The 24,329-nt window shown below is 51.8% G+C and overlaps 9 protein-coding genes across 9 annotated transcripts; 4 read left to right on the top strand and 5 right to left on the bottom strand.

Moving 5' to 3' along the window:
* Positions 1 to 620: 620 nt before the first annotated feature.
* On the top strand, positions 621 to 2,908 carry MRS44_015954 (uncharacterized protein; the record flags this gene model as incomplete). Its single annotated transcript, XM_065619421.1, has 5 exons — positions 621 to 659; positions 922 to 1,249; positions 1,300 to 1,997; positions 2,051 to 2,532; positions 2,590 to 2,908. The coding sequence occupies 5 exons, from the start codon at positions 621 to 623 to the stop codon at positions 2,906 to 2,908; spliced, it is 1,866 nt and encodes a 621-aa protein (XP_065475493.1).
* A 58-nt stretch (positions 2,909 to 2,966) lies between these two features.
* On the bottom strand, positions 2,967 to 3,774 carry MRS44_015953 (uncharacterized protein; the record flags this gene model as incomplete). Its single annotated transcript, XM_065619420.1, has 3 exons — positions 2,967 to 3,144; positions 3,200 to 3,513; positions 3,571 to 3,774. The coding sequence occupies 3 exons, from the start codon at positions 3,772 to 3,774 to the stop codon at positions 2,967 to 2,969; spliced, it is 696 nt and encodes a 231-aa protein (XP_065475492.1).
* A 461-nt stretch (positions 3,775 to 4,235) lies between these two features.
* Positions 4,236 to 7,203, top strand: MRS44_015952 (uncharacterized protein; the record flags this gene model as incomplete). Its single annotated transcript, XM_065619419.1, has 6 exons — positions 4,236 to 4,340; positions 4,399 to 4,684; positions 4,742 to 5,705; positions 5,768 to 6,073; positions 6,547 to 6,759; positions 6,813 to 7,203. The coding sequence occupies 6 exons, from the start codon at positions 4,236 to 4,238 to the stop codon at positions 7,201 to 7,203; spliced, it is 2,265 nt and encodes a 754-aa protein (XP_065475491.1).
* A 555-nt stretch (positions 7,204 to 7,758) lies between these two features.
* On the top strand, positions 7,759 to 8,418 carry MRS44_015951 (uncharacterized protein; the record flags this gene model as incomplete). The annotated part of the gene is made up of 1 exon (XM_065619418.1): positions 7,759 to 8,418. The coding sequence occupies one exon, from the start codon at positions 7,759 to 7,761 to the stop codon at positions 8,416 to 8,418; it is 660 nt and encodes a 219-aa protein (XP_065475490.1).
* A 694-nt stretch (positions 8,419 to 9,112) lies between these two features.
* On the top strand, positions 9,113 to 11,123 carry MRS44_015950 (uncharacterized protein; the record flags this gene model as incomplete). Its single annotated transcript, XM_046271120.2, has 3 exons — positions 9,113 to 9,464; positions 9,518 to 10,961; positions 11,024 to 11,123. The coding sequence occupies 3 exons, from the start codon at positions 9,113 to 9,115 to the stop codon at positions 11,121 to 11,123; spliced, it is 1,896 nt and encodes a 631-aa protein (XP_046129887.2).
* A 293-nt stretch (positions 11,124 to 11,416) lies between these two features.
* On the bottom strand, positions 11,417 to 12,828 carry MRS44_015949 (uncharacterized protein; the record flags this gene model as incomplete). The annotated part of the gene is made up of 8 exons (XM_065619417.1): positions 11,417 to 11,644; positions 11,693 to 12,035; positions 12,087 to 12,176; positions 12,231 to 12,243; positions 12,297 to 12,320; positions 12,371 to 12,441; positions 12,492 to 12,533; positions 12,584 to 12,828. 8 exons carry the CDS (start codon positions 12,826 to 12,828, stop codon positions 11,417 to 11,419), a joined length of 1,056 nt encoding a protein of 351 aa, XP_065475489.1.
* Positions 12,829 to 14,184: 1,356 nt separating this feature from the next.
* On the bottom strand, positions 14,185 to 14,924 carry MRS44_015948 (uncharacterized protein; the record flags this gene model as incomplete). Its single annotated transcript, XM_046271132.1, has 2 exons — positions 14,185 to 14,722; positions 14,818 to 14,924. The coding sequence occupies 2 exons, from the start codon at positions 14,922 to 14,924 to the stop codon at positions 14,185 to 14,187; spliced, it is 645 nt and encodes a 214-aa protein (XP_046129889.1).
* Positions 14,925 to 16,723: 1,799 nt separating this feature from the next.
* Positions 16,724 to 17,742, bottom strand: MRS44_015947 (uncharacterized protein; the record flags this gene model as incomplete). Its single annotated transcript, XM_046271136.2, has 3 exons — positions 16,724 to 17,020; positions 17,076 to 17,300; positions 17,356 to 17,742. The coding sequence occupies 3 exons, from the start codon at positions 17,740 to 17,742 to the stop codon at positions 16,724 to 16,726; spliced, it is 909 nt and encodes a 302-aa protein (XP_046129891.2).
* Positions 17,743 to 22,151: 4,409 nt separating this feature from the next.
* MRS44_015946 (uncharacterized protein) lies at positions 22,152 to 24,062 on the bottom strand (the record flags this gene model as incomplete). The annotated part of the gene is made up of 5 exons (XM_065619416.1): positions 22,152 to 22,473; positions 22,527 to 22,829; positions 22,922 to 23,226; positions 23,293 to 23,314; positions 23,380 to 24,062. 5 exons carry the CDS (start codon positions 24,060 to 24,062, stop codon positions 22,152 to 22,154), a joined length of 1,635 nt encoding a protein of 544 aa, XP_065475488.1.
* Between the last annotated feature and the right edge of the window lie 267 nt (positions 24,063 to 24,329).

The raw sequence follows: 24,329 nt of genomic DNA, 5'->3' as shown, positions 1-24,329 counted from the left end.
CCCGAGATGAAACTTCGCGCGGAGCACCTAGATATCCTATTCGAGGCCCAAATCAGCGCACGCAAGTTTAACCAGAAGACTCTTGCCCGGATTACAGATGTAGCTCAAGCATGAAGTTTGTTACGCAATATTCTGGGAACCTTGGGCCAATCTTGTGTTCTATTAGATATATATATGGAGATTTTCTCTCAAGATGCTAGTCGGCTGAAATTTATAGAGTTTTATAGTGATTTCATGTGCCGTGCGGGGAAAACGACAATAAATGTTAGCTCTATATCCCCAAAATGAGAGTACAAACAGGATTACGCGAAAGGGGAAGAGGAAGTGACTGCTCTCACTCAACTCGACAGGCCAGATGCCAGTTACCATGCCATGTTTGACATCCTTTTGATTCCAGCAGGTCCTACAGACGACACGACGGGAAAGAGGCTAATAATAGGCAACACCCTTTGACCCCTTTGGCTGTGTTTCTCTCCCGAAAGTCTAAGTCTTTATTAAGCGATGGAAAAAAGATATCCCGTCACCCCTGTCATTTTTCAAATGCCATGTTACATTTACTTTTTCAACCTCACCTCTAGTTTGTCCCCCTGTATTATCCTCCAACACCACGGTACAACAGCATGACAGACATCGAATCACTCTCCAAGAGGAGCTTGGCAGTAAGTGACCTCTTTATAATCTACGACAGGGTCTTCTCATGGCTAACGATGGTAGTGTGATTATTGTCGGGGGAAGAAACTCAAAGTAAGTCATGTCTCAAGGAGGTTAACAGGCAAGGACTAACCCGTCAAGTGCTCCAAGGACAGACCAAAATGCAGTGCTTGCATACGGAATGCCACACCGTGTCATTATAGTGGGAGGGCTCACAGATCTCCGCTCACGCGAGCGCAAGTGTTGAATCCATGGCTCGGAGCTGTCCAGCTGACCTCTGCCTACAGCTATCTTACGAGAGTCGAGAGACGCCTTGCCAGCATTGAGCATCTTTTTGGCCAGCTTCTTCCCGATGTCAACATCGACGAAGCCCTTGCTTCGCGGGCGGTCGACATTCCGACGGATGCGTTCCAGTCTGCTGCATCTCAGCCGTCACCAGCAAACGCTACATCACCCGGTGGTCCAGTTCGGCCCGCCAGCACCATTTCGGAAGCCGTCCCTGAAGAGGCCGATGGCTTTGACTGGCAGGAAGACGTGAGTGAGCTCGCCGATGGAATGGCGTCACTATCTGTCGAGCCAAGAGGTGCAGGATACTTGGGTAATGAAGCGCGGAGCCCAGAGACACTCGGGATACTAACATGCATCTAGGATCAACGGCCGGCGTCTTTTTCCTCAGATCGCTGCTTTTCTGGACTGGCCGTTCAAGGTCCCACGTCGGTGACAGCCCCAGGGTGATGGAAGGACCTTGGGCTGGGATAGCGTCTTCTTCCCAGCTGCATGACTCGGTCGCATCGAGACAGGTCATGCAGCGACTGGTAAATAGCTACTTCTCAGTTTACCACCGCAGCTATCCTTTTGTCCATGAGCCGACTTTCAGAGCACAGTTCGACGAGGTTATACAGCGACCGCAGCGGCGTTCATGGCGGATGCTGCTTCACATCATTCTGGCACTGGGCGCGTGGTGTCTCAACCACGCCGATGGCGAGCTCCATGACCAACTTTATCATCAAGCCTTGTCATTCTCAGAGGACGAATGCCTGTTTGAGAGCGCGAACCTAACCCTTGTTCAAGCTCTCATCCTCTTCAGCAACCTGAGCCAGAAGCGCAACAAGCCCAACACAGGATCCAACTTCCTTGGACTTGCCACGCGAATGGCGCTCAGCTTGGGTCTTCACCGAGAGCTACCCGATTGGAACATCAGTCTCCTGCAGCGAGAGATGCGCCGTCGTGTCTGGTGGGGGCTATACATGTTTGACAGCGGTGCCTCGACCACCTTTGGGAGGCCGATCCTCCTGCCTGAGACGGAGGCCATGGACGTCCGGCCAGTTCTCAATATTCATGATGAGGTGTGCTGTGTCTGACTGGAATGTTGATGGCGTCTCGCTGACATGGGCAACAGCACCTCACCAGCAGCACAGAGGTCCCGCCTAGAGAGATTGATGAGCCGACGCTATACTCGGGCATGAAGTATCAGAGCGACCTGCATGCTCAATCCAACTACATCTCAAACCGGCTGCTCTCATCGTCAGGTGTTTCTCCGGAAGACGCTCTATCCATGAATGCAGCATTGGACAAATGGTCCCACACGTTACCGGCATACTTGAGGCTAGACAACAACAACGTCTCGCTGGCTGAGCCGGCATTCTACTTCAACAGGGCCCGTCTCTGGTGGCGCTTCTGGAACCTCAAGATCATCCTCTTTCGCCAGCTCTTCCTGAGACGAGCGGTTGAGAGGGGGAAAGAAACTGTCCCGGCACAGATGGACCAGGTCGATGAGCAGTGCATGCGGATCGCGGTGCAAGCCGCGAGCGCAACCGTAGCCTCGATCGACCAATATACAAAGCGCAGAGAAATCACCAGGCTCGTGACCTGGTACTCAATGTAGGTTTGCTCTGCATCAGCGCCCAAGAGGGCCCTGCGCTGATTCATGTCCTCTAGCTATTTCATGTTCCACGCCTCCCTGGTCATCAGCCTCGCCATCCTCGGCGGCTCGGACTCTCCAGACCAGCCCCGGTGGCAGGAGGAGCTCAATACTGTGCGTCACATCTATCGCAATGTCTTTGTCGAGGACCAGCTGGCCACCCGCTGCGCCAACATTCTCGACGTCATCTTGCCAGACCCTGTGCAAGCCCCGGACGGGTGGGCAAACCTGCAGCTTGACCCTTCGTGGATGGACTTTTCCACATGGCAGACGGAATCTACAGACGACATGTTCGGCATCTTTGGCTGGCCGGAATTCATCAATAATCCAGAGTAAATAAAGTGTTTCTTCCGTCTGGCGCTGGCGGCTGCCTCGCCCAGCGTTCCAACGTTGGTCAGTTCATGATGCGCACGCTGGGCTCGATCAGCAGGGATCTTATCATTCTGCCATTGGGGATATCATTTTCTTCGGCCCGCAACAGCGCGGCATCTCTTGTCGTCTCAATTCCGGCCTTCAAGTGTCGGGCCGCCAGGCGCTCTCTGGCAACGTCGGTCGGCACGTCGACAAACCACCTTGAACATTTGTTAGCCTGGTACAAGAGTCTTTAGGAGTCCTGGTACGGCCAACCTGTCATCCACCAATTTGGAAATGATGCTCCAGGGCGCTTGGTCGATGAGTGTGTAGTTGCCTTCGATGATGACGAGCCTGGTCTGGGAAGGTATGGTGATGGCGTCTGGCACTGGGTCTTTGATGGCGTGATCGAAACTCGGGGCCTTGATCTGCGTCTCGTCGCATGACGCACCCACGGGCGTAGCCCTGAGCTGCACGATAAGCTCTAGGAAGGCGGCCGCGTCGATGGTGAAAGGTGCGCCTCGCCTCCGAAACGCCTCGGCAGGGTCGTCGAAGGAAGAGAGAGTGGCGCGGGAGTAATGGAAGCCGTCCTGTTGAGGCACCGTTTAGCAGAAATGGTTGGGGCATGGCAGACTATGCACACATACCATTGGGAGGACGGCAACATCGCGAATTCCATCCTTGTTCAAGTCTTGGATGAGAGCATCCGAGACGGTGGTCTTGCCCGACCCCGGCACACCAGCCAGGGCGATCAGGACGCGTCGAGTCGGAGCCGACAGCTTCTGCTGCAGCAGCAAAAGGTCGACGCGCTCTCGCAGAGTCTGGATTGTCTTGATCAAATCATCACCCATTTTGAACTAACTGCTCAATGAACCTGTGTGACTTGACGGAAGAGACATGACATGTCTTTGAAGAAATTTCAACCCTGCCTGATCCCGTGTGGTGTGAAAAACTGCGCATGACTCGATGCCTCCCGGAGCACAGCAGTCCGGCCCTGGTTTACGGGGACTCGTGACGGCGCTTCCGGAGCACGGTACTCCGGGGTGGGTCGGGCCGTTTTCGAGTCGGGTTAGGCGGCGATTGGTCCGGACAACTCCAGTCCGAGTAATGAAAGAGGGCTCGTGACTGATCAATTCTGCGGGGTGGACAGGGGCAAGACTATGTCTGCAGAATTTTGCTCGAATACATATACCCCGGATCCTCTCCACGAATCGAGTTCTTTGTCTTTCCCCAGATTCAATCCATCCTTCCCCGGGTTTAACTAAGGATACGCAATCTCTTCTTTTATTTATTCGAGACATCCACTCCAGCAATGGCAGGTGCACACGCAACCGAGCAGCCGCAGTTCGGCATGGCGCCCAAGAAGGGTGTCTTGCGCCTCTTGCGCGAGAACCCATATATCTTGGGACTCTCTATGGTAATTATCATGTCGTCCGAATCGAGCGAGGGTGCAACAATTAACCTCGCGTGATTAGTTTGCCAGCTTAGGCGGCTTCCTCTTTGGCTACGACCAAGGCGTGGTGTCGGGCGTTTTGACCATGGAGTCTTTCGCGGCCGACTTCCCGCGCATCTTCCTCGACAGCGGCTTCAAGGGCTGGTTCGTCTCGACGCTGCTCCTGTGCGCGTGGTTCGGATCTCTCGTCAACGGCCCCGTTGCCGACTACCTTGGCCGGAAGGGCTCCATGCTCCTGGCCGTCGTCATCTTCACCATCGGCTCGGCCTTCCAGGCTGGCGCCAATTCCATCCCCATGCTCTTCGCAGGTGAGTAGTAAACCCTCGCTTGGCAAACCAACCTCTTCTCACACCACCACCTCTCAGGCCGTGCTGTAGCTGGCTTCGCCGTTGGAATGTTGACCATGATTGTGCCCATGTACATGTCCGAGGTTTCGACCCCCGGCATCCGAGGCACACTCGTCGTTCTGCAGCAGCTGAGCATCACCCTGGGCATCCTCGTGAGCTACTGGCTAGAGTACGGGACGCAGTACATAGGCGGCCATCGGTGCGCGCCCGATATCCCCTACTCGGGCGGCACTTCCGATAAGCCCACTTTCGATCCTCGAAACGATGTAGGCCCCGACGGATGCACAGGGCAGTCTGAGGCTGCCTGGAGAGTCCCCTTCGCCCTCCAGATCTTTCCTGCCCTCGTCTTAGGCGTTGGCATGATCTTCTACCCCGAGTCCCCGCGTTTCTACCTCATGCGCCACAAGGAAGAACAGGCTCTCGCCGCCCTGGCTCAACTTCGCCGGGTTCATCCTGACACTGAATCTCTCCGAACCGAGTACCTGTCCATCAAGGCCGAGGTCCTCTTCGACGAGTCCATGGCACGAGAAAAGTTCCCCGGCAAGCAGGGTCTTTCCCTCTTCGCCGCTCAGCATGTCGCGCTCGTGAATACCCTGCCCGCCTTCAGGCGCCTCGCCATTGGCTGCTGCATCATGTTCTTCCAGCAGTTCATGGGCTGCAACGCCATCATCTATTACGCCCCTACCATGTTTGCCCAGCTGGGGCTTTCCGGAAGCACCTCTGGTCTCCTGGCGACTGGTGTGTACGGCATTGTCAACACGCTTTCGACGCTGCCCGCCCTCTTCCTGATTGACAAAATTGGTCGTCGACCATTGCTCATGGTCGGTGCCACGGGAACCTTCATCTCTCTCGTCATCGTCGGTGGAATCATCGGAGGATACGGCTCGTCTCTCACTTCTAACAAATCGGCGGGCTGGGCTGGCATTGCCTTCATCTACATCTACGACATCAACTTCTCCTTCTCTTCGCACCCATTGGCTGGGTGCTACCCTCTGAGATTTTCAACCTGGGTAATCGCTCCAAGGCCATGGCCATCACCACAAGTGCAACGTGGATGTGTAACTTCATTATCGGCCTTGTGACGCCCGATATGCTGGAGACTATCGGCTGGGGCACCTATATCTTCTTTGCCGCCTTTTGTCTCCTCGCCTTGGGCTTTACTTACTTCTTCGTGCCCGAAACTCGTGGCAAGAGTCTCGAGGATATGGATGTTGTGTTTGGCGAGACGGCAGCTCACGAGGAGAAGGCAAGACTAATGGCGATTGCATCTTCAATGGGCCTCACGGATGCCCTCCCCGATCATAAGGTCGATCATGCTAAGAACAATGCAAGCACGGCCGAACATTTCGCGTAAACCCGGGATTAGGAGCTGACTTAGTTAAAGTATCACTGCGGTTTAAGAATAAGTAAATGTCTAGTTAACGCATCTAGTAAGAGTAAATAGTACTAGGTACTTATTTATATTAAAGTTTTTAAGTTTATTGTATATTCAACATCTATACTTCTTTTTAAAAACATATATTCAAATAGGTTTTTTTTAAAATGCTATCCCTACTCAAGAATGTACGCCAGAAACGCAGTGCGTTTCCCCTTTCTGACCAATCAGCATCTAGAATTTCCGCCCCGTATTTCCCCCTCGAGAAACGCACTGCGTTTCTCACATAGCAATGAGCTGCATAAGGAACGCAGCGCACCATTTCACTCCCGATTTAAACAGCAGATTCGGAAGAAGTACATCGCTATATGCCTACAATTTTTCGCCCACGTCGTCCGGGCCATATCTTATAAAGACGCAGCCGACCGGCCACCTTTTAAACTTACAGAGAGGCAGACCGCGGCCTTCAACGCCATCATAACCAGGCAACAGAGCTCGCAGATACGCCGAATGGGTCCGGAGATGTGTCGACATTATCGCGGATCAAGGAGTTGCATACTATGCTGGAGGAGGCTGCACTTGCCTTTTACGTCTCCGTCCTCGATCACTTCATGTCACATATCACCACTACGTTCGTGCGACTGGATATGAAACGCGGCCCGTACTTTGGGGTTGTGTATCCGGTTTCACATCTATCTAACTTGTCGCATCAAGGACCTTGAGCGACGAGGATTATGCCGGTTGGGACGTGGTGGATACGGCAACCTACGATACTATTAAAGAAATGTCAGGTGGTGATGAACACGAGTCGAGTATCGAATGGTGGGATGAGACAACTCATGGCTGGATTAAGACGAAACCAGAAGTCGACACTATTCGAATCCCTGGTATTGTTCATGTGTCAAGCACTTGTTTTATGGGACCCAAGGAAATTGGTGGTTCCTTGGATGAGCTTTATCGTCCTCATGGGATTGAGAATGTTCATGTCACTGGAGCTGCCCTTTTTCCAACTGCGGGTAGTTGGAATCCCACGATGACCATGCGTGGATATGCTCAAGACTTGGCTCACAAGCTGCATGAAATGAAGCCTCAAGGGAACGAGTGAAGGGAATGATCACGTCGCGGGGTGATTTGCTGCGACGTACCCTCGGAAAGGATCTTTATCTAAACTCTGGTGGAATAGGTGTAAGTAAATTGAGGACACTTGGAGGCTATCTCGTTATGTCAGATAATTATTTACGTCTCGTCGATATTGTCTAGCGAGTGGCTCATTCACAGAGACACAATGCGTTTCTTTCCTCTATGACCACTCATCTCAAGTGGAACTAGACCCTAAAACCACGCAAGCCATGGCATAGGTAACGATTTTCTCCGTTGATTCTTGATCGAAGAGTGGGAAGAGGCCAGAATCAAGCATGCATTAACCTTGTATGTGCTGTAACCAGACCCATCAGCGCTAAAGCACAGCCAGAGTAGCACAATCTCCATTGCCCATAGTGTATTGCCCTAATAGAGACAAGTCACCGAGGCAAAAAAAAAATTAAAGGTTACAGTCGATATGCTAGATATTGCAACCCTAACAGCCTTTGAGTACATAAATAGAGGAGAGGGCGCATGACCACTGCAGGTGTTGTTTCTCTACAAGCCAGTAAGATTCATCATGTCGACTACCATGAACATCAATAACGAGGACGCAAAGTGGCAACTTGTTGAAGTTTCCAGCCCTCACCTTCTCAATCCTGTTTCTGTGTGTGTTGCCAAGAACATCCCGTATGCCTCAAATCCAAACCGCTTCCAAAACGTCACCGTCTATGCTCCACGCTTTATCAAGTCCTTAGTCGGCATTGGCGAAGCCATCACGACTCTCCCTTCCATTTCTTCCGCTTCCAAGGGTCCCCGATGGCTCGTCCATATTCATGGCGGCGCCTGGAGGGATCCTTACCTGGACTCCTCATCTATCGAAGCTGCAGTGGCTCATGCGTTTCCATCTGACGATTCGGATGTGCCCATCTCGGCAATCGTCTCCATCAACTACACCCTTTCTCCGTTTCCTACGCATCCCACTATACCCTATGATCCGAAGAAGGGGGATCAACAAGATGCGTCTCGCGGCGCAAGGTACCCGGGACACATCAAGGATGTTCTTCAAGCGTTCACTCTACTTCGCTCACTCGCACTCCAGGACGACTCGTATCTTCTATCGGGCCATAGCGCCGGCGCATGCCCCGTATTTCAGGCGGTTTTGTTTGACCCGCAATACTGGGGCCCGAGTTCGAAGGAATCACTTCGCCCCCACGTCCTGCGGCTGTTCTTGGTTTAAACGGTCTATACGACATCCCAGATCTTGTCGGTGACTTGGGCCACTCGCATCAGCATCTTCAAGTCTACGAGATTCTACTCGTACAGGCTTTGGAGAAAACAAAACTACATGGCCAGCGGCAAGTCCAGCAAGGTTAGATGTCAAGACGGTGACTGAAAGGGTTGCCAAAGGAAGGGTCGCGCGTCTCGTTCTGCTTGATCAAAGTCCCGAGGATCAACTGGTGCCGATCTCCCAAGCAGGCAAGATGGAGAGATATTTGAAGGAGGTCCAAGGAATCAAAGTGGTCAGAGGCCACCGCTGCCAAGGCAGACATGCTGCTCCCTGGGAAGAGGGTTACATGATTTGGCAGAGCGATCTAGATGTCCTGGGCATGCTGGATAGTGAGGGCTGAGTAGGGACATCTTCATGCAGTCCCGCAAGTCCAAATATTCTGATACGTCTTAATGAAACCATTGAATGCCGTGAACTTCCTGCGATGGAGACTAAGCCCGTGGCAAGTGAGACTATACCGAAGATCCCGTCCATGAGGCGGCTGTGCGCTGCAGTCAGACACTCCGCCACAGTGGGGGCCAAATGAGAGGCCCTAGAGGCCTCATTAGGCACCCACCCATAAAGAATAAAGAGAAGCAAAAGTGCAAGTTGTTCTCATACCTAAGTTACATACACGTGGACCCTTTCTTGACATTCTCCAGCCATGACTTCTTACACTTACAAACCAGTGACTACGTCGCAGATCCGCCTCGTCACGGTCACTCAGCCTGTCCAAGACGGCCCACTCGAGGCGAGCCTTGAGCATGTCGAGCTGAACCCCGAGGACCCCATCAAATACACGGCCCTTTCATATTGCTGGGGCGATCCTAGCAATCTTGTCGAATTACCGTGTGATGGAGGAGTTCTCAGAGTCACTCCCTCGTTGTACGAGGCGCTTGGAGAGATCATCAAGTTCAGCCCCCACAAGGCCTTGTGGATTGATCAAATATGCATCAATCAAGATAACTTGGAGGAAAAGGCGGAGCAAGTCTCCAAAATGAACATGATTTATGACAGTAAGTCCAACGCCACGTCTCGGCACTCAGCACACCATGCTCACTTTACATAGAGGCAGAAACAGTCCTTGCGTGGCTGGGACCAGCCATCGCGTCTACTCCTTTGGCCTTTGACTTTGTCAAAAAGGTGGGCGACATTGCCCTCCCCAAGGCCACAGACATGTTTCGATGGGACGCATACGCCGACGACGGAGAACACGAGAAGACAAAGCTTGAGCGAGTTGAGAAGTTCACCCAAGAACAGTCCCTCGAGCTGGGCATCCCTTTCAACGACGAAACCTCATGGGACGCCTTCTCTGAATTCTTTGACCGACCTTGGTTCCAACGCATGTGGACCGTTCAGGAAATCATCCAAGCTCGCAAGGCCATTGTCGTCTGTGGACCACACAGCCTTCCTTGGGAGCATGTCAGCGCAGCAGCCAGGTGGTTCTGCCACAAGGCCAAAGCCATCCACGATAGGAACAGTCGCAAGGTAGATGGCATGTGCCTCGTCACCCAGATGGTTGCAATTCCATGGCGTTCCAAATCTGGAAGTGAATACATGCCTCAGCTCTTTGGCCAGAAGACGCGGCCTACATGCAGGTGGGCGTTACGGGATCTTCTTGAGCGTCTGCGACCTCGTCAAGCTACGGATCCCCGAGACAAGATATTCGCCCTAGTTGGTATTAGCGAAGAGGACCGACGCTTCTGGGGCGACAAGGGCGTGCGCATTGATTACTCACTCTCTGTCGAAGAAGTCTACGCCCAGGCAACCGAGGAGATCATCAAGTCAGAGTTCATGGATGGTCTGGACACCATATGGTCTGCCCGACAGCGGAGTAAAGTACCAGGATGGCCAAGCTGGGTCCCCGATTGGAGAATGGAGACCGGGTATGGCTGTACTTGGGGCATCGGTCAGCCGTTTAAGGCAACCGAGGGTGAGAAGGGCGAACACACCTTTATTCCCACAGAGGAACCCTTAACTCTCGCGGTTCAGGGGAAAATTATAGGCCGCGTCACATACAGAAGCCAGTACCGCCATTTCGGAGAGCTTTTCCAAAACAGTCGACTTCGAGAGGTATACAACGACTGTATGGACCGGCTCAAGTCATATCCAACTGGAGAGCAAGTCGAAACCGCATTCGGCCTTACGCTCATTGGCGGTCTTCCATTGACCAAGACATTGCAGAGCAAGAATGTCACAACAGAGACATATACCGAAAAGTATATGGACTTTTACGATGTGACCCAAATGTCGAGGGAGACGCCGGAACAAGATGCCGCACGCAACGAGATATTACAGACATTCTACAAGCTCGGGTTCGATTTGAGCTGGATTCAAGAAGTCATGGACGCTTACTGTGAGCGAAGATTCTTTGTCACAGACTGTGGTCACATGGGACTAGGTCATCACGACGTGTTGGAGGGGGATCTGATTGTGGCTGTTCTTGGTCTCAGGTGGCCTTGCGTGCTAAGGCCCAAGAGTGAGAACCATGATGACGGTTTTGAGTTCATCGGGTAAGTTTAATATGCTCAGTAGTATCCGCCTGGTATCAAGCAAAGCTAACAGGTGTATTTAGGGAGGCGTATTGCCATGGTTTGATGAGTGGAGAGGCGATTCAAGAGCTTCCAAAGGACGAGGACGGCAATTACATTGGGCAGCTTATCCTTTTAAAATAAGAGTAATAGTTATGAGGTCTCCGATGGGGCCTTTATTTAGGACGAAAAGTCTTGCCTTCTTGACTCTATTTGTGTAGCTTTAGCATTTTGCACATATTTAGCAAAGGTTCTATATTACAACCAGCGTCAACATCGTAACATGGGAAAAGGGAGCACTCGCAGACATATGTATCTCTTACTTGACAACGCTACTCTCCAAAATGCGAAAAGGTCTAACAACCCTGAGGACCCCATCGAGCCAGACAACTCCTACTCCAGTGATGCAACATAATCTACCCCCATGACTCCTCCCTCTACAACTTGCGGCCCCAAAGCACCCTAATCCTGAAGTACGGGTGATTTCTTCGGTCGCGAATCTCGCGGCGGAACTGTGAGATGTACACGTAAAACTTCTCCCTAGACCAACCCAAAGCGTTGGCCACAAAAGTCAAAAGACCCTCGGTATCCTGAGTGGCAAAGAGTTGTCCAAACTGACCCATCTCCTTGAGCTTGGGGTCCTTTGGCCATGGGCTAATAGGGCACTTGAAGCATGTCAGTAAAATGTGGCACATTTAGCAAGCCGTTCTTACCTTGTAGTTCCACTCCTCAATATCAACGAATCCGGCCTCCTCCATAGCCTTTCTCTGGAGGTTATCAGCAAGAACAGTAAAGCTTCGACCGCTTGACTTGGATCCCTCGATAAAGATCTTATCCCACTGCCCCATGGCAGACTCGGGTGTAACTGTTCCATCGTCACTCTCAATAGTAGGTGAGGCTTCAAAGCTCTCGAGCCAGCCGCCAGACTTGAGAGTCTTGTGGGCCTGCTTAAACAGCTCAGTCCAGTCGGGGATGGTGCCTACTAGATATCGGATGTGAACATAGTCAAAGGTTCCAGGAGTGAAGGTCCATTCTTGAGTACAGTCATCGATTTCGCTAAGTGGGTTGTGTTAGAGAAAGATGCCCAGAGGCCGTGGATAGACTGACAATTTCAGGTTCGGGGGAATCCAAGAGGGCTGGATTGGCGAGATATCAGTGCCGATAACGTCGCAGCCAGGGAACTCGTCGGCGAAGTCACTGTACTTCATCTTCAGCCCTATTTCGTCGGTTCACGCATGCTCATTCACTCACATTGCCCAAATACCTATAACGGGTTAGCTTCGTCCCAATACCATATACATCATGGGGATTGCTTACCAGTTCCGCATCCAATATCAAGAGCTTTCTAAGTTCAAGGTTAGCGAGGATTTGCTTGTCTTCTTCGACTTGACTTGCCTCGATATCTTTCTCGAGAGGCGCTAGGTAAAGTCGTCCGTCTTGAGCTAGGGTCCACATATGGTGGCTTCACTGTGTCAGTAATTTCAACTCAATGAGGGGTGTAGCTCATCTTACATGATATCCATGGCCTCGCTTTGTTTTTCGTCATTAGATCCCCTGAGCTCCGTCAGTAAACGAACTCGAGGGTGACTACCTTTGACACACACCAATAAAAGGCATTTCCTCTCTCGCTGTGGTACGTCCTCCCATGAATAGTCCTATACTGTAGAATACTGGATGTAATCGAAGCGGTGGAGCTTTCGGCATCCGGCCCCAAGGCAGAGTCGGCATCGCTGTCTCCAACATCGTCGTCCGCCTCGATGACCTGTTCCTGTTCGGGAGCGTGCTCGGACACGGGCGACGAGCGACCCTTTGGGCTACTTCCAGGACCTTTTGGACTACTTCCAGGCATTTTTGGCGTTCAAGATGGAATTTTGAAAAAAGAGCACAATACACGAAAACCCTTTCTCCGGGCTTGGGCGCTTAAGAGATTTATTGAGTGGTGTTGGGAGCGGGGAGACCTGGTGTGAGACAAGACTGGGACTGGGGAAACGTATGTTGTCATGATTTCATTGGCTTCCTCGACGAATATCACTTGTTTTCTGCATAAAGGCGGACCCGGGCCGTCGCCCGTTTCGTGTCAGAGTTGCATGGAGAGGAGAACTAGTAACTGATAGTCGGCATATGGGACAGGGTTTAAGGGAGCGGGGGGGTTGGGGTTCGCAGTTAGTCTATAGCAAAGCCATTTAAATAGCTTCACTCGGTGCTACTCTGGGCTCAAAGCCCTCTAGGCCAAGTACGGAGTACTGTAACATGCGAAATCACTCGTGGGCCGTTGGCTGTGGGGAGGTTGCACCACTCAGAGGCAGGGGACAAGGAGGACGCAACCAACAAGACCCTAGTTGGGATGATTCTCGTATCCCCTTCCGGGCCAATCGTTTGTATAGTTTCTCCCGATTCACGTTGCATACCCCCACAGCGACGACACACCTGACTGTGTCTGTGCCCCTGCCGGCAGAAGGCGCCTCGAGCTCCTCTTTTGAGGCCTGGTTGAGAGAATCATGAGTGGGGATGCATTAGTCAAAGTTAAATCTCTCAAAGAAATTGCTGATCTTTTCTACATTCTCTCTCTTGCACATGAATTTGTCTTGGAAGCGCCTCGGCTGTTGAAGATGGTCTTGGTCTAGAAGAGTCGGGGACTTTGAGGGTCGAGACTTGGCGATGAGCCATACGTCATTCAACAGGTACGCGTCGACGGACGAGTCAAGGTCTTATATAAGACCAGGCAGGACAGGACAGGCGCTCACTAGCAATACTTACATGGGAGACGACTCAGCTCGACCAGCATGACCATCATCGCCAGCCCGACTGGTCTAACCAGCGCCAGCCCTGGTTCCGAGAGCTTGTTGAAGATCATAATAGCACAGCCACTCTGATTGATCCTTGCGCACATCGATCACGAGCTAGCGCGGTGTTTTCACGATAACGCATCACCATCTCGGTTGGGGAGGACATCATGTCGTCAGGCTGATGTCCTGTTGTCGCACACTCTTGATCAAGGTAAGCTTGGAGGTTAGAACCCGCTGGGTGGTGCATTTTTGGTTGGTCAGAAGGTTCAGGCAGGTCACGAACAATAAAGGAGCGAAGGATGCGCATAGTTAATCTCCATCCCGGAGCCCAAGCCTTGTTTTGCAGTTGCTGATTAGTCTAAGGTACTATTATTACAATCGTCTTTTCCTCCACACAGAAATGCTTTCGCCGGCGTCATCTATTCCGCGCGCTGTCGCTTGCGAGACTCTCCGTTGCCGTTGGTGGCCTCACCCTGGGCGGCAAAGTACTCGAGGCTGCCCTTGGGGTCGGCCTTCATGGTCTTGCCACCCTCCTGCCAGCCGGCGGGGCAGACCTCGCCGTGCTCGTCGGTGAACTGGAAGGCCTTGACGAGGCGGATGGTCTCCTCGACGTCGCGGCCGACAGGGAGATCGTTGACGGTGATCTGTCGGAGGATACCCTTGGGGTCGATGATGAAGAGACCGCGCAGGGCGACACCCTCATCCTCGATCAGGACGCCGTAGCTGCGAGAGATCTTGTGGGACTTGTCGGCGACGAGAGGGAGCTCCAGGTCGGGACCAAGGCCACCCTGCTTGCGGGGCTTCTCGACCCAGGCGAGGTGGGTGAAGTGGGAGTCGGTCGAAACACCGAGGACGGTGGTGTTGATGGCGCGGAAACGCTCAAGCGCGTTGTTGTACTGGATGATCTCGGTCGGGCAGACAAAGGTGAAGTCCATGGGGTAGAAGAGGAGGACGACCCTATTTGGATGAAGAGGTTAGTCGCGATTGAACTCGTGATGGACAGACGCCAGGCTTGGGGCCATTGACGGCCGCGACGGAGACGGCGCACTCACCACTGTCCCTTGAACTCGGACAACGAGATGTCCTTAAACTCGCCACCAGGGTAGAGAGTGGTGGCAGTGAAGTCGGGCGCAGGGCGCTGAACGAAAGCGGTAGACATTTTGATGGTGGGTGACGCGTAGAGAGTCGTAGAGATGGATTGATTGATGGATGGTGATGATGATGATGATGATGATGATGAAGGAAGGGAAGAAAAATTGTCTGCCCGTGTTACAGAGAATTGAAGGTCCCCTGGCAACACTTTACGAGTGGGCCCTTTCTTATCAGGGGCCCCGCGGAAAGGGGTGGAATCACGCAGTCTAGCGCCATATTGCTTTTGCGATTGCCTCAGGAACGAGTGTTTGTGTTTGCTCATAGACCAATTTCAGTGTCTTTTTGGCTCGTGAGAATGGCATTTTAAATGATTGATGCTCTTTATCTCTAAGAAGCCCCTTCGCTCTATCCATTGACGTCGAATTTTGAGTTGCTCGCGATCTTTTGTTCCTGCTGCAATGACGCAATTCGCGGACCCTGAAACACGAGATCACGCGAAATCACGTGGTCAGGCCCACATTCTGTGCCTTCTTGCTGCCTGAGGCATGCACTTTGGGACATCAAGGTTCGCAAAGAAAATGCTCTCGATTAGTTACCCTACATCTGCGAGTAAATCTGGGTTTCTTGCTAGGATGACATGCAGCTTCGGAGTAAATAGTAACCAACATTGATTGGTTTAATTTTAATTGTAATAGCATCTGGTCCACGCGATGCTAGCCCCATTCGATCACATCTCTTTTGCATCCTCCGTCGCCAGTCGATTTGAGTAACGCCTCTTTCTCTGCTCTTTCTGCAAGCTTGAATCAGTGATGCGACCCACGGCCGAGTCTTTCGACGCCCATGACGCGCAAGGTGAGCCACAACTTCATCGCCTGGATGAGGGACGCGTAATCTCCATGCTGTAGTTCCAAAAATTAGAGATTTCTTCATCTTGCAAAGCAACCGCGTCTCGAAGGAAATCTCCCTCGTTAACGAAGCTCTTCACAAGACTAGTTCTATCCATAACTATCAGGATCCCGCTGCTGTGCGTTTGGAACTTCCATTTGTAGGAATTCCAAGACAGGCTGTCAGCAAACTTGAGCTCTTTAGCTGCCTCATATCGAGAGCCTGAAACAGAAGCACCATAAGCACTATCTACATGGAGCTAAAGCCGTTCCCTTTTGCAGATGTCTGCGATCTGACGCAGTGGATCAATAGTTCCAACAACGATTCAAGGGAACAGACCCGCCCTCCGATCATGCTGGATCTCGTTTGCTCGAGCTGTGCGGTCCAGTCGGAAGGACTTGTCGGCGCGCACTCTGAGGATTTGATCTTTGCCGAACCCAAGCAGACGAAGGGCTTTGACAGCAGAGTAGTGTGTTTGGTCGGACATGTAGGCGACGCCCAAGTGTTGCTTTCCTTGTGGAAGACAGTGGTCGCGAGCAAGAACAATGCCCAACAGATTGGCCATTGACCCCTCTGAGACACAGACACCAGGCCACGTCAATGGCTGAGCACACGGCGTCAAGCTCACTGTGCCTCGGGACTCATGATAGGGAAAGACTGTCGAATGAGTTGTTAACACTTCAGACGGGCTACCATAGTTCTGTAGTGTTCCAAGTCGTTGATAGATCAGCCACGAGATTATATCTCAAGTGGCACTTCTCGTCAAAACAGAGTTCATGTTAGAGAATTGCAGTGATATTAGACCTATCAAAGGCCCCAGTCCTCCATGTACACCTGTGCACAAAACAATTTAACCAGTTCACTCCATCCCGATCCAGTAGGTCAGAAGGGGCCAGGAAAAACCGGCGAGCGAATCAAAAACCTGACCCTCTGCCTCCAGACTCAGAAACACCAGCACTGTCTGCTCCTGTTCCCCGTTCCCTATTCGTTGACGCCATAGCGGGTGGACCAGTTCTCGCCGCTCTGGTTCAGGACGTTGTAGACAACGTTGAGGATATCGGCCTTGCGCTGGTAGTAGACCTTGAGCTGCCACTCCTTGCGGGGGTTGTCCTCGCAGGACCCCTTGTTAACAGCGACCACGTTGGCAGTCAGACCGCTGTTCTCGGCGATGTCGTAAGACTGCTGGTTGAAGACTTGGCCATCGTACCACTTTCCCTTGCCGGTGCGGCGAATCTCACGGAGAGTGAGGCTCTTCTCGCCAACATAGTAGACACGAACCTGTTCGCGATTCAGTTAGTAACAGGCGGATGATGGTCAGATGGGGTTTCCTCACCTCGTCTTCCTTGGTGTTGGGGTTCTTGTAGGCGACAGCTGCGAGAATGGGCAGCTTGGAGTTGACAATGACGGGGTTTCCGTTGATCTTGAGGTTCTCGGAGTTGTACTGCTCGCCCTGAGTCTCATCAGAAGTCTTGCTGGACCAGTAGCTGATCTTGAAGTCACGAGTGACGTGGAAGACGATGTCCTGGTTCGAGACCTCGGTGACGACGGCCGTAACGTCCTATGAGATGGGTTTAGCAATGGGGATACAGGATGGAGAAGGCAAAGGGGAGTACCTGAAGAGTGTCAGTCATCTTGAATGAAGTTGGGTTTGTTGAGGCGGGAGTGGTCGGTTGGGAAGTTGGTTGGGAAGTTGGCTGGGATGCTGGTTGAGGAGCGAAGTGATTGTGAACTGCTTGGATGAGTTTGTGAAGGGGATTCGCGAGGCCTTTTATAGTGCTCTTGGAGTCTGTGGAGCCTGCAGAGTCTGCTTCGGGCTCTTGATGGAGGTTCAGAAGCGAAGCACCTCGGAAGGGGATGACGAGGCGGATCGTCACGACGACCAGGATCAAGCAGCTCATGCACAGGATGCAGCACAGAAGGAGGGAGGTAGACAGGAGCAGGTGTACAGCCGATGACTCCAGCCCCCAGGCGGGCGTCATTGCAGGCGTCATTGCAAGCATCGTGTTGCTTCCTTTGGCAAAGGAGAAGGCGGTAGTGAGAAGTCTGGTTGGGGATGATTCGTGGAGAGAGTAGCTCAGTGTTGCCTTGCAGAGTTGTTTGCATTGGTCAAACACCGGAGTGGACCTGTTGTTATCGAGTGATGCAGACTGCGTCTGGTGTCTTCATCGAGACCTCGCAGGTTCTGAACTTCAGCTCTCCACGGTCACGTTCCAGACTGGCACGGAATTCAGCTCGCCACGATACTATGCCATGCCATGCGCCAAGTTGATACATCCACGGATGTCACTGATGAGGTATGATCATCACTTGCAGGTAGCCACAATTCCCTGCCATCCGCCATGTTCGTCCAACCAGGATCTGTAGATGCTGGGGACTCATCACATAGTAGCTAGCCGCCGGGGTCTGTAACTCGTATCGAATAGACCTTCGATGAGGGCCGAGGAAACAGGCCAACTTCAGCCAGCCATTGCTATCGTCTACATGATTTACGTAAATGGAAAACTGCCGAGGTACAAGTCAACCAGTTGATCACAAGTCACATTGTAGGGAGTAGACATCTATTCTGGAAAGGAGATACAAATCGTGGCTGGCTACAATGAACACACATTCTTAAATCACGAAATTTTATTGATTATGAGGAATCTGCGACAGCTTTGAATAGCGCTTAAGCATCTCGCTCGTGATTATCCAGAACATGGATGGCTGAAAACATGCCCGGCCTCGACCACCATGGTCCATATATGGAAGAACACCGACGTTCTCAGGCCGCCACAGACACAAATGTCTTGACTTAGCATGCATATTGGCCTTCCACGCCTTGGGGAGCCTCCTATCGCCTGATATTGAGCAAGTTTAAGGGTGAGGTTGGTTAGTGGAGGTAAACATGAAGGTTCAGCAGACTTTTCACCGATAAACTTGAAGGGCTCTGCCCAAAGCAGAACTGCCCGTCTCAATGCTGCTATAAGTCTTTAAAGTCAAATACCTTTGTCTCGAATCTGGTACGAGCTGAGGCTGAATCAACAGTAAGCCTGGTCACCGTTGGACGCCACTCGGTGAGAGCTTGGTTGGGGTGGACGAGCTATTGGGCGCATATACGCACTGATCATGTACCTCAGGGCGTGCCCAGGGCCAATAGTGATTAATTCGCGTCCTGTATGGAGTGAGATGGAGTCTGCTAGTCTGCTGCGGAGATCTTTCTGACGTTTGAGGCGTTCATCACTACCCATCTGGGAACGTTCTCCTAATGGATGGGGCAAACGCCTTGCCCCTTACCCCCCGGGTCCTCATCGGGTCGTTCATTCTTGGATACATATGGGCTGACCATGTGGCCAATCTATGAGACCCTGCAGAGAAACTTGGCTCAGCCTCCGGAACACTCATAGCATGGGCAACTTCTGACGACAGCTCAGGATTGAAGGATTAAGAGACATGCAGTGAACTAAAGGCACCTCGCTTAGCTAGAAAGGAAACCAGTTAGGTGAGTTCGCAAACTCCACCGTTCCTTGACAGGAGAAGCTTCCGCATTGTGGCGTGCGCCTTAACTGTCAATCCAGTTTGGATCTTCTTTCCCCGCAAAGTCTCGGTATTGAAGGAAAGCACAGACACTTGGATCAAGCTAAACCATGTTGAAACTTCATCACTTGGCCCTTGTAAGTATTGACAGGCTATTGATTCATCTGGTGTGTACGGTTTGGCCGTCGTGGCTATGCTGGGCGCCTAACCCCACGATGTAACCCCGATGGTACGAGATTGTAACTGCCAACCGGGTACATAGCCCAGTCACCTTCTCCACCACGTCTGCTTAACTGAGACACTGGAAGTTCGTACGTGGGCGCGTGGTGATGACGGAAGGTCCAACCCGAATGGTTCAATAGGTCCGTTTGCGCTCTGCAACGGCTCTGAACTTGGCAGTAGTGGATCTGGAAAGCGTTGAGAGCTCTGTCCGGGTGGTCCGACTGGGTGACAGAGTTTGTGGCCTTATTGACACCTGGAGGGCGGAGAATAAGCCTAAACAAAGGCATTGGAGGTGGCACTGGAGCCTGTCTTTGCTGAACCTGGTGATGGACGAGGTGTGCAACCTCGGCCCTAGTTGACAAAAGATGCTTTTTGGGTGAAGTTGGTCACGTCTTCAAAGCAACAAATTCCTGATCCCTTCATGTGTCCGTGATCGCCTGATGGCTCATTGCTCACAGCCTTGGAATACTCACTTGAATTCTGTAACCGGAGCCCGGAGTAGAGTCATGCATCCTCGTGGCGAGCTGAACGCCTGCCTTGAGGCATAAGATGTGAAGCTACTGAGTACATTTCTTGTCCCCAGCCCCCTTTATGTCGGCAAACGCAGGTCCGAGCGAAAATTTCGTCAGCGGGCGACAGGTCTCTTTATGGCTGATATGTCTAGGGCTGAAAAACGGTGACTGCTGGGCACCTGGCCACGAGGAAGAGTCCAGCTCAGCCAGTCTAATGCCTGCGTGGAACGGGCCGGGCGGGCCGCGCCCTGCATCCCGTAAGAACTGCTGCCACTAGTGGCGTCCCTGCAGGAGCTGACGTTCCAGAAGGGGGAAACGAGGCTCACACGGGTTGTAGAAAATTCTCACTCCTGGTCAATAAAGTGGCATTGGCCTGTGATACGGTCTGCAATGGCGTCACCCGTTGAGTCGAAAACGGGATAGCGGGAGGTAGAATGGGTCGAGTGCTGGACGTTGAAGGCTCATCACGCTGCAGACCATTGGCAGCCTCAGTTCCGCAAGAAAGCTTGGTATGTCTTCTCTTTCCCGTCAGCATGTAGATCATGACTTCACTCGGATTCGGAGAAAGCTGAGGTGTCCCAAAATGGCTGAGGATCGTCACAGTTGGAATTTACCGATCCGAGCTGGGCAAGACCGTTGCATCCGAGACTTGAGTGCTCCGTATTCGGTCCGCTGACCTCAGCTTCATCCTCTAGTAGAAGAAGTTTCTCCGTCCGCAGTCTCGGTCCGCCTGGGCATTGCCTCTCCCAAGACCAAGATTACAGTGTTGCGGGCTATAAGCCCTCGCACTGTGACCTGCTCCGCCAGGTACTTCCGCCTCGATCCACAAGTCGAGAAAGAAGGGTGAAGCCCGTGGTGCTGGGCAGGGACAATAGATGATCCCATTTTCAGGTCAATAACAGAATTCAGTTGCAAAGAGTGGAGTAATTGTACCTGTGGCTATATGGCGTGGCGTTTAATGTCGTGCTTATGATGGTGTCTTTACGGCTGTGCCCAATACCCCATCACCATGAAAGAAACGTGGATGTCACATGTGGTGAAAATTTTGAAGTGTGTGACGAAATAACAGGAGAAAAAGGGCTGTGAAATTCGTAGGGCAAGGTAACTGAAGACGGCGAGGGAGGATGATCAAGTTTAAGCAACATAGAAGGTTACTAGAAGATTCACGAGAGTGACCCAAATACACTAAACAATTTATTGTTCTCGAATTAGATGCTATAATCTCCATTGATGCTGCGCAACTCCTACCCTGGATACCTATATTCAGCTCCAAGAGCATCATTTGGGAGACACGTGCTCTGTCACGTGATCGACATTGACTGTATTGTCCATAATAATCATTCGAAACCTCTGTTCATACTTCTGTCTCCCTGGATGACTTATTGCCCAGTATATTTGACCTTGGTTCTTTGCTCAAGTCTCTGCTAGCTTGTAATATCTATGATAGACTGGTGTCCTTCCTGGGCCACAACGACCACCTCCACTCTGGATGAGATTTCTAAAACCTCAATGTAATTAATACGGTTTGCAATTAGCCAGCAGAGAGTAAGAATACCCTTATACTTGTATACTTACTGGTCTAATCGGCCGTGGATGGATGGCTTGCCATGTGGCGTTCAACCACGAATAGCAAGCTGTGCTTAAGCCAACCTCGAGATAAGAGCTAACTGAAGGCTTCTAGCAATCTTAGCCACATCGATTGCCTAGTTACTAGTCCGCCTGGCCATCACATCCTGTTGATACAATTCATTGACACAGTACTGTTGCTACTACGGGTATGGCATGACAAAGACTTTTCTCGCCTTGGGAATTTCTTCCCTGTTGATTCTGGGTGGGGTCGTGCTTGAAGAGTCCATGTCGTCACTGGGGACCGCCTTTGCAAGTTGAGGGAAAATACCCATCGGACTAGCCCATCTAGGCTCTATAACCTTAGCGATGGGAGGGCAGGAGTGATAAGTTGATCGTCATCACCAAGTCCCTGAGTACGTCTGGGCTAATAGCAATGTTGGTAGACACAACTAGGAGGCGCCAGTGGCAAGAATTGTCCATCTTAGACAACGCTGTCAATCCTATTTATGGCCAAGCCGTGTTAATCATCTTGTTTGCAATCGCTACAGTGCTGGATAGGGAAAGCTACCTCGAGCCATACACGGCCACGCCCGTTATTCATCGACATTAACCCACTCAGCGAGCACACCAAGTAAAACAGGATAGCCATTCTGCTTAGCAACTGTTGCCTCCAAGACTCCGTCTTTCCCCCAGGTCACACTCAAACCGCCTAGAACCTCGGGCAAGATGGAAATGTTTGCCTCTCCCTCGGTTGACTCGGATCGCAATGCCTTGGCAACCTCGGGTGGCAGCCGGACAACAAGCTCGACGCCGTAAGCAACAAGCAGTTTCTTCGTCTTGAGTGTTGGCCTGCGCAGGGGCAAGACGGAATCCTCCGAGGTTGGAGGCAGGACTGTCTTGAGACCACTGACGTCCCTGATCGCCCAGCATATCAGAACTGCCTTGCTGTTCATCAAGTGTTAACTTACCAAAACTCTCGGCGTATATCAAAGGCCTGCATGCCTCGATACTTGATCTCAATGACAACGTCTTTCATCCAGGCCGGCACGTCGTCCATCTTTTCATCTTCAACATGATTGAGCCCCAACTGTGACCACGTCTTGTGTTGCTCATGCCCGTCTGCGGATGAGCTGGAGAAGAGGGGCGAGAAGCTGAAGCTCCTAGTCTTGCTCGGTGAAGTACCCATGATCCAGTCATTTGAAGCTGATTCATAACCAGACAAGTAGTGGAGGGGCAAGTAGGTCTTATCGACCTCTGTTGGGTGCGTCGGTCTGTCTCGCAGTGCGTAGGGCATGTTGTTCCTATCATATTCCCCAAAAGTTGAACAAAGCACATTCATTTCCATGAGCTCAGTTGATCTTACCCTTTCTTCAACTCCAGATGATCCCTTGCCGAATCCAGCATGGCACGCACGCGATTCACGTCAGACAACTCCCGTCCTTGGACCTCCTTGAGCCTAGCCGCCTCGGCGTCGCGCGTGTCGCAGGCAGCACGGTACTCATCCCCGAAAGCACTATTCGTCCATTCGAGAAAATTGACCTTTGGGTCTGCTTTGGCGACAGCTGTGAATTGTTTAAGCATCTTGTTGAATCGCAAATCGGCTACGTGCACGGCGGCCTGATACTCCTTGGAGGCCTTCTGAACCTCTGCAGGATTTGCTTGGGAGGTCTGATTCATGGTCAGCCACTTCTCTTAATGTTTACTCTATTAGGGGGAAGGGAAAAGATGAAGTACATCCTCAACATTGCGAACATATCTAAGCAAGCAAGCAGTTAGCATCACCTTCAAAAGGGTAGAATGACGCCGTTATGGCATTCTCACGCTCTAAGCCACTCAAAGTAGCTCACACCTCGAGTGCTGAAGACGGGGGTGCCCCCGGGTTGGATAGGGTCAGCAACGCTAAACAGCGCTTCGTTCAGATACTCAGCGTCATCGAGCGACGTTGGATTGCCGTACTGCAGAGGACTCCCCACAAGCATAACTTGTTTCGTTGCATGGAGGTCCTCATCAAGCGTGAGAAATGGCCGCAGCGCAAACGCAAATGCTTTGAGCGTCGGGCTGTATCGCCCGGGACTCGGTCCTGTAGGTGGAGGAGTGGGAGGAACGGGGGCGGGAGCGGGAGGACCCTTCCATGGTCTACTGTCGATTGGCAAGGGAGCATAATGAGCTGGAGGTGGCAAGTGGATATCGCCAGTTATGCCCGGTAAAGAAACATTGGCAGCAGTTGAAATGGAATGGGATGCCGGCGTCGTCGAGTCAGGAGTGGCCGCTCGGTCGACTGGCATGTGGCTGTGGTTTGCCGGAGGGGGTAAAGATATCTCGCTTTTGGATTCCAAAGCAACAGAGTTGGTTCTACGTTGGAAAGAAGCGCGATGATGCTCTAATTCAACATCATTTTGGTGAGGCTGATGTAGCCGAGATGAATGAAGGACCGGCTGAGCCTCTGCGCTGCTTATGTGAATGATGCCAGCAGCAATCAGTTGATCTCTCAAAGTGGAGCCCATGGCTGTTTGTATGGTTTTGGGGTACTTGAAAAACAAAGATGGGCGGATGATGGAAGATCGGGGATGGGAGAGTTCTACCGTCTTATGTGTCATTGACCTGGGCACTCACTTGACGCTTTTGTTCTAGTCACTTTCATGCCTCAGCTGGTAGTTGTTGGCGATCAATTCCAAAAGGCGGATGGAGCATGCACACGCAGATGCAGGCCAAGGTCAATACTTTGCTTTTAGCCTGCGGCAACTATGGAAAAGATTTGCCGACAAAGTGAG

The sequence above is a fragment of the Fusarium solani genome, assembly GCF_023522795.1.
Source record: "Fusarium solani strain SB1 chromosome Unknown bctg00000011, whole genome shotgun sequence".
Lineage (NCBI taxonomy): Eukaryota > Fungi > Ascomycota > Sordariomycetes > Hypocreales > Nectriaceae > Fusarium > Fusarium solani.
Note: the sequence above shows the minus strand (reverse complement) of the source record. Positions and strands in the feature narration are given on the sequence as shown.